The sequence below is a fragment of the Gigantopelta aegis genome, chromosome 9 (genome assembly GCF_016097555.1).
Source record: "Gigantopelta aegis isolate Gae_Host chromosome 9, Gae_host_genome, whole genome shotgun sequence".
Taxonomy (NCBI): Eukaryota; Metazoa; Mollusca; class Gastropoda; order Neomphalida; family Peltospiridae; genus Gigantopelta; species Gigantopelta aegis.
The window spans coordinates 33,554,559-33,568,830 of NC_054707.1; the positions used below are offsets into that span (position 1 = coordinate 33,554,559).

At 37.1% G+C, this 14,272-nt stretch overlaps 1 protein-coding gene across 1 annotated transcript in view; it reads left to right on the top strand.

The window, feature by feature from the left end:
• LOC121380885 overlaps positions 1-14,272 on the top strand; it is a 161,864-nt gene that overhangs the window by 93,097 nt on the left and 54,495 nt on the right. The window contains 1 exon segment of the mRNA XM_041509892.1: positions 6,239-6,346. Coding sequence (XP_041365826.1) covers positions 6,239-6,346 — 108 coding nt within the window.

Below are 14,272 nucleotides of genomic sequence, written 5' to 3' on the forward strand. Positions count from 1 at the left end.
ATGTACACTGACAACTGTCTACACAGAACAAAGGTACCTACTACCATGATTATCCCACAGCTTTTAAATACAGTTCATAAAAGTGCATTGTGTGCAGAAAGACAATTCAAGTGCCTTTTGTAAAGAGGTGATTTTTTGTATCAAGTTCAATTACATGTTGAGATTTCTCAGTGCAGATCTCTAACGGAATTTAAGAAGCAAAAAAAAAAACCCCAGCAGCATGGTGTTGAATGATGACTCACTGTTATAAAAACGAGAGACCTAATCATTAACTGATGGATGGACAGTCAATAACTGAGGGCTTGCTTAACATTCCCGCGTGCATGCAGATGTTGTTTCAGTGGCTAGCGATACTGGCCAACCTCACAGATGAATTAAGAACATTGTCACTTACATGCAAAGTTGGAAAATCCCCAGGAGCATGTAAACTGTGCTTTGCTTGTAGTAATAATATATAGTCGGGGAGTAATTCATGCTAATCTCTTTCTGTCTGAATAGACACGTTAATAGCAGGAAGTGAGATGAACCAAACAACACTGGCCGTTATACTTTACTGGTCACTTTCTGATGTTTTCATGTCATGCGGTGATGCTACATACCAGCAACGACCTCTCACCTTAAACTCTGTTGTCCTTCAGTGACTGTTACGTCAGAGGCGGCTTGGTTGGTGAAGTTCAGAATTTGAAGTAGATGTAAAAGTAAATTAAAAGAAGAAAGGTTTCGTTAGTTGGACAGTGCAATCATCTTGTGGGTTACATATCAGTACAGGATTAAAATATGAATTGTACACCATGTTTAAAAAATGATATATTTGTTATACAGGATAAATATATCTTGTTTGTAGAAAAATAATGTGTTCACTAAAGACAGGAAAAATAGTTCGGTTGTTGGCTAGAACAAGCAGATGTGGGTTATTCTTTGTTATAGAGTGGACAATTGAATGGAGCCTTGGAAAGGAGGAAATGCTCTTAATTTAGTGATGCAAGACAAACATTCGTGAGGATATTAATATGTTGAAATACATTTTTGGATTTTATGGTAAAAAAAAAATATGGAAATATTTTGTGGCATTCACGGTGAAAAATGATTGCATGATGGCTGGATTGTAGATTCTGAAGATTTGTCAACATTCATTAACCATAGTTATGTTTCGACTGTTAAGCTACGGTTTATCAGTGAACATTAAAGATGAAAAAAGAAAAACTGAATTTTCCCATGGATTACTGATCATTGAAGATTATTTCTATCTTTAAAAAACGACACTGGTTTTTGATGAGCAATGTTTCTGCAATGCACTGTGGTGTCATGTTTGAAGTCTGTGTTGCGTTTGCATGTTACGTCTGTTACCCTACGTCTGATTGCAGTTGTTGTTAGCCCATGAGAACATGCCGGCAGGATTATCAGGCTTTTGTTGTTTGCCCTTGGCTGGCACGAGGCAGCTTTTTGCACCATGAGAGCATCCTTGTTTGGATGTTTTGGAGAACCACTTCTCAAGCACAAAGAATGCAAGCGATTGGACAGAAATCCTCCCAACTGTAATGGCAATGATGCTGTAAAGCAGAGAAATTCTTACGAAAAAAAGAGAGCTTACACAGACAAAACTAAACATGATGGTTATCAAAGCCGACAGCGTAGAGATCATAGTAGGCCACAGATTGACTATAATATCCCTGAGAAGAGAGCCCTTATAAACTACAGAAGGATACCATCAGATGATAGTCTAGACTGTGGATTCGCACCAAAACGATCCCATGTAGCTTACAGAAGCCTTCCACCAGAGGATAGGTTAGACTATGGATTCAGACCGAACAGGTCCCATGTAGCCTACAGAAGTCTACCGCCAGAGGATAGGCGTGACTATGGTTTTAGACCAAACAGATCCCATGTACCTTACAGAAGCCTTCCACCAGAGGATAGTCTAGACTATGGGTTCAGGCCAAACAGGTCCCATGTAGCCTACAGAAGCCTTCCACCAGAGGATAGTCTAGACTATGGGTTCAGGCCAAACAGATCCCATGTAGCCTACAGAAGCTTGCCACCAGAGGATAGGCTAGACTATGGATTCAGACCAAACAGGTCCCATGTAGCCTACAGAAGTCTACCACCAGAGGATAGAAGTGACTATGGATTAAGTCCCAAAAGGCCCCATGTAGCCTATAGAAGCTTACCACCAGAGGATTGGCTAGATTATGGATTCAGACCAAATAAGTCCCATGTAGCCTACAGAAGTCTACCACAAGATGATAACAGTGACTATGGATTAAGTCCCAAAAGGTCCCATGTAGCTTACAGAAGCTTGCCACCAGAGGATAGGCTAGACTATGGATTCAGACCAAACAGATCGCAAATAGCCTACAGAAGCTTGCCACCAGAGGATAGGCTAGACTATGGATTCAGACCAAACAGGTCCCATGTAGCCTACAGAAGTCTACCACCAGAGGATAGGCTAGACTATGTATACCACCAAAAATTGTCCAACATAGACTACAGAAGGCGACTACCAGAGGGCAGGCTGGCGCCATATAGATTTCAGCAGCCCCCACCCAAACCTGTCCGAGGCATTTTGAAAAAGACTCCATATGAGGGTTACTATGGATACAGATATCGACCCCTGTACTTGGAGGTAACTTAGTCTTCGTAACAGTAACAATATTGTGCTTCTATGAGAAATGTTAATCAAGCTATTTGTTGTTCCTTGTAAATGTTCATATACTGTTCAATTTGTTGGTGGACCATTGGGAATGCAATTGCAATGGAATAGGTAAATGGTATATGTTTTTAATATGTTAAAAAATGTTTTAATGTTTTAATTTAATTTTTTTTTTTTTTTTTTTTTTTTTTTTTTTTTTAGGTTTATTATTTTTTTTTTTTTTTTTTTTTTTTTTTTTTTTTTTTTTTAATATTATTTTTCTTAGGTTGATAGTTATGAAGAATTTTATAAAGACCCATACTTAACAAACGTTTTTGGTTTTTACATATTTTTAGACTAAACTTATATTTATTTACTCATGTTCAGAAGCTTTCTGAATCTGTGGGAGGTTTTCATTGTTCTAATTGGTGCTCTACAACTAAGGCATTTTCAAGAGTATGAGTTATCAATCTAGTTAGCTAGACTAGTTTTTAAATCTAACATTAGATGAATATAATGTGATAGAAGATGATGTTACCAGTCAAAATGTTTGTAAGCACTTAGCCTCCTGAATATGTGACTGGTATATATGAATGTGTTATTTTGTGCTGTTCTACCTAGGAACATGCTTATCAGATACCCCCTGTTGATTTAATTACAGGGTTTTCTTGTTTCTTGGTTTCTCTTAAGACCAAGTAAGTATGTGACACTTTTCACACTTAACACTCAATGTGACACTTTTCACACTTAACGTTCAATAGTTTAAGAAATATATTGGTGTTGAACATTCATTTTTTGGTGCATTTTTATTTTAGATTTGTTTTTCAGTCTTGGAATTAAATACACATCCTATAGTAATTATAGCAAAGTAGATACATTTTTGTTTGGTTTTAATTTGTTAAATCATAGCATCGATTAAAATTTTAATGTTGCTGTTGATTCAACAGATTGGATGAACTAAAATATTTTACATTGTACGTAAACCAAGATTTTTATGTTTTCTGTCATAACACAGGATCTTAACAGAAGTATTGTTAAAAAAAATAAAAAAAGTTTTTTTTTGTTTTCTGAAAAACATTGTGTCAGAATTTGAGAGCTTGCCAGCAATTTTAACACATTTTTATTTGTGTCATCTGATATTAATAAGGGCCATTGTAGGCTCTTGCTATCCTGGAAAGCATGTTTTCAATTCTCCTGGAGGAAAGGAAGTGAGTCAACACTACTGAACGAGACTTTAGACAATAGCCAAACGCCAAGTGCATGTTACACCGACATGGCCAGTTTACATGCACTTTGGCTTAACACCATTCTCTTCATCAATGGTGACCTTGTTTCCCTTGCATTGCCAGCACTCGACTGATACACCTAGCTTGTTATCAGTATAATTGTTATAGGTTTTTTTGTTTTTTAATTCTACAATGTTTTATTCAGGTTATCTCACCTGTCATTTAAAAAAAAAAAATTAAATTGAGTGAATAGAAATTAATATCGTCACCTTTTCTCTATTAGGGCAGGACATATCCCAGTGGTAAAGCGCTCACTTGATGTGTGGTCAGTCTAAGATCGATCCTCGTCAGTGGGCCCATTGGGCTATTTCTCGTTCTAGTCAGTGCCGTAGTATGTGCTATCCTGTCTGTGGGTTGGTGCATATAAAAGATCCCTTGCTACTAATGGAAAAATGTAGTTAGTTTCCTCTCTATGACGGTGTTAAAAAATGACCATATATTTGACATCCAATAGCCGATGATTAATAAATCAATGTGCTCTAGTGGTGTCGTTAAAAAAAAAAACTTCTTCTTCTTCTCTTCTGTATTGTTTCCAGCTGATTAAGTTTGTTGATTCATCAGATTTATTTGTTTTGGTATACAAATATGTTGTAACATGAAATATTGGCACCACTACTTGTCATGTGGGTGAGACCTTGCATATATGTATAGTTCACTGTGGTATTTTTAAAATTCTAGATCACAAATATATATTATATTTAATTTTGTCATTGAAAATGTTCAGCCACAGAATTATTATATTAATTTTTAACAATTGTAATTTTTTTTAAACAAAAAACCAAAAAACCAACACATTTCTTTTGGGAGGTCAATATTATGTTAAATAATATATTGGGATGTATATTTCATGGTAATTTTTCTCATGCTAATATCCACTTAAGGATAAGCATGCTGTTCTGTTCACACATCATTTCATGTCGATTTATTTTCGTGCTTATATCCAATTAAGGTTCAAGCACACTGTCCTGGGCACACACCTCAGCTGTTTGGGCTGTCTGTGCAGGACACTGGGTTAGTTGTTAGTGGTAGTGAGAGAGAAGAGGGTTGTTAAAACTCGCTCTGGGTGGGAGCCGGTACCGGGCTGCAAACCCTGTACCTACCAGCCTTACATCCAAAGGCTAAACTACGAGACCACTAGTTCTGGGTGGGAGCCGGTACCGGGCTGCGAACCCTGTACCTACCAGCCTTACGTCCAAAGGCTAAACTATGACACCACTCGCTCTTGGTGGGAGCCAGTACCGGGCTGTGAACCCTGTACCTACCAGCCTTACATCCAAAGGCTAAAACTACGACACCACCAAGGCAGTTGTATGGGCTGTCTGTCCAGAGCAAGGGTTAATAACTTGTTGATGTTCGGTGAGAGAGAAGTCAATGTAGTGGCCCCAGGCCTCCCCAGTGATCCACTAAGACTTGCCCGAGGACGCAAGCCCATCACCTTCAGGCCTTCAGGTTGATGTTATGACCATTGTGACATCAAGGTCATTAACACAATCAGTCAAATGACAGGCTGCCAATACATGCATATAGAAGAGTGTGTAAGTAACAGGTGAACACATGTTCTTTCTGTTTGCGCCATATACTGGATTATAGTTAAAGTTGTGTGTTGGTATGAATTTTTTCATCTGTGTTCACGTGAATCGAAGGGGAGGGTGCTGGGAGTGTGTACTTGTCTTCTAAAATCTGAAGTGCGCTGAAGAATCAAGTGTTTGTAGCAGATGTATACAATGTACTTAATGGTTTTGAGTGGGTAACAGGTAATATCTTGGTCAGCTTGATATACCTATGGAAGATTACCATCTATATACACATTAGTACAATGTATAGTTTTACAATACTGTGGGCGCACTTTTTAAACTCGCAGACCCTAGTTATAATCCATGAAAATTAACATTTTTGATTAATCTACAAATCTGTAACACATCTGGATAAAGGTTTTTAAACCTTGCAGTCCCACCCTCAAAAACGAAATCTTGCATGTGCACCTGCAATACTAACATATATCCACCTTTATAACTGAACAATGGATTGTTTTATTTAATCTTCTAACAACTTTTCTAACCATAACCTTTGACATATATATATCCTGACCTCTGATCTAATCTCAAGACTTGGGCTGACCTTTTAACCCGACCTGACCTATATATTTTAATTAACCTCTAACCTGACCTTCAGACATCTAACTTGCTCTAACCTACTCTTAACCTCTATTGCTACCTATTTAGCCTGGTACTAATCTGCTTGCCGACCTGATATACACCCTCCTGGCCTCTACTAACCTGGTGCTCAGTTCCCCGACTGACTCTTGGTTTGTGGTGTTTTCCAGGAAAAGGAGAAAAAGCGGGCAGCCTTCATGGAGATGCTAGCTCAGAGGTACCCTGAGTACGCTGAGAAAATCAGTGGTCATTACAGTGACAGCGGATATCATTCCAAGGTCAGTGGTCATTATATGATGACTTCAGTACATACCCACAATAGCAGTTAGTTTGTAGACATAGCATGTGCATATTAAAGAACACTTGCTGTTAACAGATTTTTTTTGTTTAAAGATCAGTGGCCATTTCAAAGACAGCGGATATCATACAAGGTCAGTGGTCATAATATGATGACTTCCAATACATACCCACACTATCATTTTGTTTGTAGCCATGGTATGTGAATATAAAAGAACAATGCACTGTTAACAGATTATTAAAAACAAATATCAGTGGTCATTTCAAAGACAACGGATATCATTCCAAGGTCAGTGGTCATAATATGATGACTCCAGTACATACCCACAATATCATTTTGGTTGTAGTCACAGCATGTGTATAATAAAGAACATTTGCTATTAACAGATTATTTTTAAAAAATCAATGGTAATTTCAGAGACAATTTTTTTTAGTATGTTAACAGCTAGCGTTATTTTATATTACATGCTATGGCTGCAAACAACAATATACAGAGGATCAATCCCACCAGCCACATTAATAGGCCGACTTAATTCTTTACAGTTTAAACTCCCCTAAAAGGAGAAACATGGCCCATGTGGTGATTAGCTTTCTGTTTTCATACAGCGCATTATATTTACATTGAGGGGTGGGATGTAGTCAAGTGGTAAACAGTTCACTTGATGTGCGGTCGGTTTGGGATCAATCCCCGTTAATAGGCCCATTGAGCTATTTCTCTATTTCTCCCTCAGCCAGTGTACCACGACTGGTACATCAAAGACTGTGGTATGTGCAGTGTTGTATGTGGGATGGTGCATATAAAAGATCCCTTCCTACTAATGGAAAAATGTAACGGGTTTCTTCTCTAAGGCTATATATCAGAATAACCAAATGTTTAACATCCAATAGCCGATGATTAATAATCAATGTGCTCTAGTGGTGGTGTTAAACAAAACAAACTTTTTTATATATATATTTACAATGCTTCATGCCTACCGGTAAATATTTTCTTGAAACTAAATGTTTTAACAGACCATAATTAACTCAATTAGCTTGCTCAAGGTCATAATTTAATATGTTATTTATCCAGTTAAATTGGCTGTTTATCCATTCAGGAAACATTAACCTAAGATGACCTTGAATTTGTAAAGCCATTTTGATTGACAGCTGTGCGTAGCTAAATAAAATCTCATTATTCCCTTATGTAGAGCAGGAATTTCTTTTTGTTGATGCATTTATATACGTTTGATGACTAAGTCATATTCCTCATGTTTTTATCCCTGGTGTCACTATAGTACATTAATCAATTGAAGTCTACAAAGGTACAAAATCACCATATCTTGTAACAGGAGAGTGGGTTTTTTAAAAACGATGTGTTTTTAACAACAGATGGGTGACTCATGGTGTCATTATATAAAATCCATACCAGATTGATAATGCGTGTGGGATCAGTTTCAGAGATTTGATGAATAACTGTTTGAAATTATGTGCATGCATGTTCACAATTTGTATGGGTTTCTAGTGAGAGCATCAATTATTTTCAGTGATGGCAGGATCGAGGGCCACATGGCTCAGGTAACAAACTCAAAAGAGGTGTCATATTTTGGCACTTGTTAAGGGAATTTCTATTAAAGCCACAAGTTCAAATTGTATCATCTTGAAGTCATTTCCTCCCTATAATCAATAAAATATTATGTTATTAAATTATTTTTTGAGTTGAACACACAAACCTTATTGATTAAAATGGCTGATTACCGGTATATAAAGTTATTAAAAGTCCACATTTATAAATTCCACACAGGAATTCCAATACTAGTCAGTTGTCATAACCTCTGACATTCTGCAGCCTGTTGATCACATCTCTATACAGGCAATCTTCAAGTAGTGTCTAGGCCACAGAAAGAAAGAAAGAAATGTTTTATTTAACGACACACTCAACACATTTTATTTACGGTTATATGGTGTTAAACATATGGTTGAGGACCACACAGATATTGAGAGAGAAAACCCACTGTCATCACTTCATGAGCTACTCTTCTTCAATTAGCAGCAAGGGATCTTTTATATGCATCATCCCATAGACAGGGTAGTACATACCATTGCCTTTGATATACCAGTCGTGGTGTCTAGGCCAGATCGAGTTACTTTACTGAGTCTGTATGTTAAAACATGTGAGAAAACTCATATCTCTACAAGGCTGGTATACTCCAGTATTTGCTGGCTTGCGATGCCACCCCTCAAGTGAATATTAGTATGGGGTAAGATTTCCTCGACCAACTCTGTAACCCTGCTACTGTAGCACCTTGTTCTTCCTGTTAACACACATTCAAGTAAGACCTAAAACAAAATTGTGCTTCCAGGAATCTGACCTACATAGAAAAAAGGGCCAACCCTAGTTTGTCTGTTTTGGTTGGGGTTTTTTTTTTTTTTTGGGGTGGGGGGGTTAAAATTAATATGTAGGGGCAAATGTAGCCAACCTACCCAATCTGATTTGTTTGGGGATCATTCCTGGAAAGCTACTACACTATTTGTATTAATAATTTGATAATTTTAAATTGATGTTGATCATCATGTACCTTTGTCCGACATCCAATAGTCAATGTGGGTTTTTTGTGCTGGGGTGTCGTTAAACATCATCTTCATCTTCATTCCTGGAAACACAGGGTTTTTTTTTCTAGCCATAATCTAGAATAGGTTAGATTTGCTACTTTAGTCATTCTTGCAGGAACTTGTATATAGATGGTACATAAGTGAGCAGGTGGCATAAATACTAGTACAGTGGCATAATCCCATTGTAATCATCTTGTCCTAGACTCTGCAGTACACCAACTGGAACCTAAGATATAAGAGTATCAGAAAGTATTTCATGAACAGCTTTTTTCAGTGTCTCTCTTCATTTATCAATACTGTTTTAGAATTACACATGTCATCAGTCTTTTCTTCAAATCTAAAGTGATACTAGCTTCTTTTGTTATGAAAACTAAATTTATATACATTATGAGAAAGCTTTTGGAAAAGTTTGATGATGTGCTCAGGTGTTCAGATTTCATGGCAATGATCATTTCTGCTACCATGTTGGTAACTAGTGTGTTGGCCAAATCATGGAACCAAAATTCTGTGTCCCACTATTACACACCATTACCATGTTTTAACACACACACCCATTCCAGTTTTTGATAGGTTCCTATGATCACAGAACATAGAATCAAAGAAGAGTTTCCATATAATTAGAAATTTTGATGCCTGTGTCCTGTGGACAGGAGGTCATAAGCTGTCAATGTCCATGGTTTTTCAACCCCTGCAATTAAGAACATTTCTATGGCAATAAAAACATGTTGTGGAAAAATAGTTGAATATAGTCTCCCATGGCGATCTCCATGGCATTGCTGATCGCCATGGGCAATTGCAAAGGTTGGTTCTTCTCCTTAGCCAACTTGAAACTAGTTTCCATCGGTTTTCTGTATATTATTCCAGAATAACAAGGTTATGTTGACATGTTACAGTGCTGCTATTAGAGGACTGGCATATTCTCATCGGAAGGAATATACCAGAGGGAATTGTCTAGAATTTTGAAGAGGCGCTTGTCCAGGATGAATGCCCTATGGTTATTTCAAAATGTTCAATGTCTATGATACAAACTGTTGTATTTCCAACTTAGGAAATGCTGGAGAACAGTATGATTGTAATAAATTATCTAGACCAAGTGTCAAAATAAGCATGTGTTACAAACCAAACAGTGGCACTTTAAAAAAAATATTGCTTTCCTTTCCTTTGTCTACCCTTCTTGACTGTTGTCACACTGACAACATGTGTCAGTGTTTTAATGACCTGGTATCCTTCACACATCATTACCTTTAAATCCCAGCTTTGACCACAAGCAGGTGATTATCTCCCATTGATAACTCTCTCTCCCTCCTCCAGCACTGTATGGGTCATTAACTGTGGTCACCCATCGTATTACCTTGATTATTATCATTTTTAATATAACTCGATCATAGACTGTATGCTCTTTCAGAGGTCAAAAGTCTACATCTTTACTCAAGTCAAGGATGTCCGAATCTTTACTTTATCAGGGTTTAAGCTGGACACAACATTCTGTTAGCATTTTGGCAATTTTGTGTTGTGAGTTTTGTGGACAAATCTACTTTGACTTAGTCAAAAAGAAGGCTGATTAAATGTTATTTTTTGAGTGAGCTTTTTAGTGAATCTGTTTTGATTTATATTTCCCAAATTTAATTTGAAATGGCCAAATACACTGCTCAGTACAAACTATATTCAGCAGATCTCATTGGGTTGAACTCGGAAAGGTTGAATACGCCGCAACACTCAATTGAAACATGAAGTCCCGAGTTACACTTACATGTCACTGACAGAATGGTTAGATCGAATTACCCAATGGGTTAAACACTTTCTCGAGCACCGACGGGGTTCAAACCAATGGGATTCATCTGTATATTGGTAATATCTTCAGCTAGCCTTTTAAACTTGCATGCAATATGCATAATATGATTCAATAGAATGGCTATTTCTGTCGAGCCCATTGACTTCTGTCAACATTGGATAAAAATAGGTTATAGTTTGAGCATATATAACCCCATTTCCACTTGCTTTTGTTGGTTATATAGGTTATATCCAAACTCGCACTTCTCACTGCAATTTTTTTAATATTTTATTAATATTTACTAGCAGAAAAAAGTTCCTGTGCACAAAATAAACAATGTTTGGAAAACATTTTTATTTTTCCTTCATTACCGTTAAACATACACCTTGTTCAAAACATGCACAGGAACTTTTTTCTTCATGTATATATTGGTCCCAAATACTTAAAATGTATCTATTTAGTCCAGTTTTTCTTAAAATGTCAGGAGCAGACATGGGATGGGTTTTTTTTCATTTGGAAGGGGTTAGATTGTATCTGTTAGTAGAGTTAATGGAAAATGCTGACTTCAATGGCATTGGTTTTAAGTTTTGTAAATACTTGGGTTGAAATCGCACCATGGCAAGATTACAATGATTGTATTAAATTTACCACTTCCAAGAGAATTTCGGTAAATGTCTACATTATCAGATCCAAGAGAACTTTGTTAAATGTCTACATTATCAAATCCAAGAGAACTTCATTAAATGTCTGCATTACCAGATCCAAGAGAACTTCGATAAATGTCTGCATTACCAGATCCAAGAGAACTTTGTTAAATGTCTGCGTTACCAGATCAAAGAGAACTTCGGTAAATGTCTACATTACCACATCAAAGAGAACTTTGTTAAATGTCTACAAATGAATTGATCTGCTATAGTATGCAGTGCAGAGATGTACTAAATCTAAAGCAGATCACTTTTTCATTAAATATCACTTTGCCAATCTGCTAATCGAGATTAAATGACATAAACTTAGTCAGTATATACCGGCCTCGGCGGCATCATGGTTAGGCCATCAGTCTACAGGCTGGTAGGTACTGGGTTCAGATCCCAGTCGAGGCATGGGATTTTTAATCCAGATACCGACTCCAAACCCTGAGTGAGTGCTCCGCAAGGCTCAGTGGGTAGGTGTAAACCACTTACACCGACCAGTGATCCATAACTGGTTCAACAAAGGCCATGGTTTGTGCTATCCTGTCTGTGGGAAGCGCAAATAAAAAATCCCTCGCTGCTAATTGGAGAGAGTAGCCCATGTAGTGGCGACAGCAGGTTTCCTCTCAAAATCTGTGTGGTCCTTAACCATATGTCTGATGCAATATAACCGTAAATAAAATGTGTGGAGTGCATCGTTAAATAAAACATTTCTTTCTTTTTTCTTTTTAGTCAGTATATATTAATTTGTTCTCGAAGAACTATCAATTCATCAGTACAAGTATATCACTACAAGGACATCTACTTTCACATTATTAATCCAGTACCATAGTGGTGTTAGTATGATGATAGTGCCATCTGTGATACTTCATATATAGTAACGAGTTTACTGTACTGTTATTCTCATTAATACTAGTGTCCTTCAAATTAATATTCACTGAATAATCAATAACAAACTAGCATGGTTTTGGGTGACGAGCATATACACATGATGATTTTATTTCAATACAAGGACGTTTAACACACCCAATAGCCGATGTATTTTTTATATATATACCTGGGTGTCATTTAACAGTCAGTCATTCATTAATTCATTCATTCATTCATTCAATTTTTAAGAGCACATTTTAAGTTGGTGTACACTTGACAATTGCAATACTGTTAATCATTCATTCAATACATGTATATCTATGTAATGTGTAATAACTCCTATGTTGTATAATCCTGTATTATGATGTTTCTAAAGTTCTCACCAAACAAAATGTGAACTTGCTAAAAATAGGAAAATAATTCCAGTTATTTGTTATTCGTTGCATTATATTGGTTTATGGTAGCTACATAATTACCATCTTGTTAACATACTGGAACCAACCTACAAACAAGATGATTTGAATGACTGACCCTTCAGTGTGTGAGCTCTGTGCTATTCAGACTAAGCAAAAGGGAATTCCCACTTTACACGACAATTACAAGTAGTTCATACAAATATATTAACACTACACCAATGACCATAACTGTGGAGCATGGGGGTGGGGGGGGGGGGGCTGAGGGGGTTCTACCCCCAATAATTCTGAATAAAAAATATTAGTGGTAGTAAATGTTATGGGGAACATACCTCCAAACCCCTCTAAAAACTGTTTTGTGCCTTCAATCTCAGTCTGGTGTAACAAAGGCTGTGGTATGTGCTATGCTGTCTGTGGGATGGTGCATATAAAAGATCCCGTGCTGCTAATCAAAAAGAAGTGGCGACAGCGGGTTACCTCTCTCAATACCTGTGTGGTCCTTAACCATATGTGTGACGCCATGTAACCGTAAATAAAATGTGTGGTCCTTAACCATATGTGTGATGCCATGTAACTGTAAATAAAATGTGTGGTCCTTAACCATATGTGTGACGCCATGTAACCGTAAATAAAATGTGTGGTCCTTAACCATATGTGTGACGCCATGTAACCGTAAATAAAATGTGTGGTCCTTAACCATATGTGTGACGCCATGTAACCGTAAATAAAATGTGTGGTCCTTAACCATATGTGTGACGCCATGTAACCGTAAATAAAATGTGTGGTCCTTAACCATATGTGTGACGCCATGTAACCGTAAATAAAATGTGTGGTCCTTAACCATATGTGTGACGCCATGTAACCGTAAATAAAATGTGTGGTCCTTAACCATATGTGTGACGCCATGTAACCGTAAATAAAATGTGTGGTCCTTAACCATATGTGTGACGCCATGTAACCGTAAATAAAATGTGTGGTCCTTAACCATATGTGTGACGCCATGTAACCGTAAATAAAATGTGTGGTCCTTAACCATATGTGTGACGCCATGTAACCGTAAATAAAATGTGTTCAATGCATCGTTGAATAAAATATTTTCTTTCCTTCGATCTCAGTCACGTGCCTCCCCCCCCCCCCCCCCCCCCCCCAATGTCTACTTGCTTCCACTGTTACTGTGTAGTGGTAGTTTTTTGCTGCTAGATTATTAATTAATGATTGCCATCAGTTACAGGGATAACTTTTGGTTTTAGATTTTAAAATTGTCATAGGTAGCCACAAAACTGCTGTAAGTATTTTGCCTGCAGCAAAAACTTCTCAGATTGGCTGTAGGTGACTAATTCTTAATTTCAAGCCCTGCTATACAGTATAGTATTATGTCAGTTTGTCCTAACACAACTGATTACAAACTGTGTCAATCATGGCAGAAACATTTACTTTCTTATTACCCCTGTACATGTTAAATGAACTCTCTTTATTCTCCACATAAAATGTCTTCATGGTCCTCAAACGGTTTGTATACTTGTACCCTGACATGAATGGAATATTTCTTCATATATTTGAACTGACTGATAATGA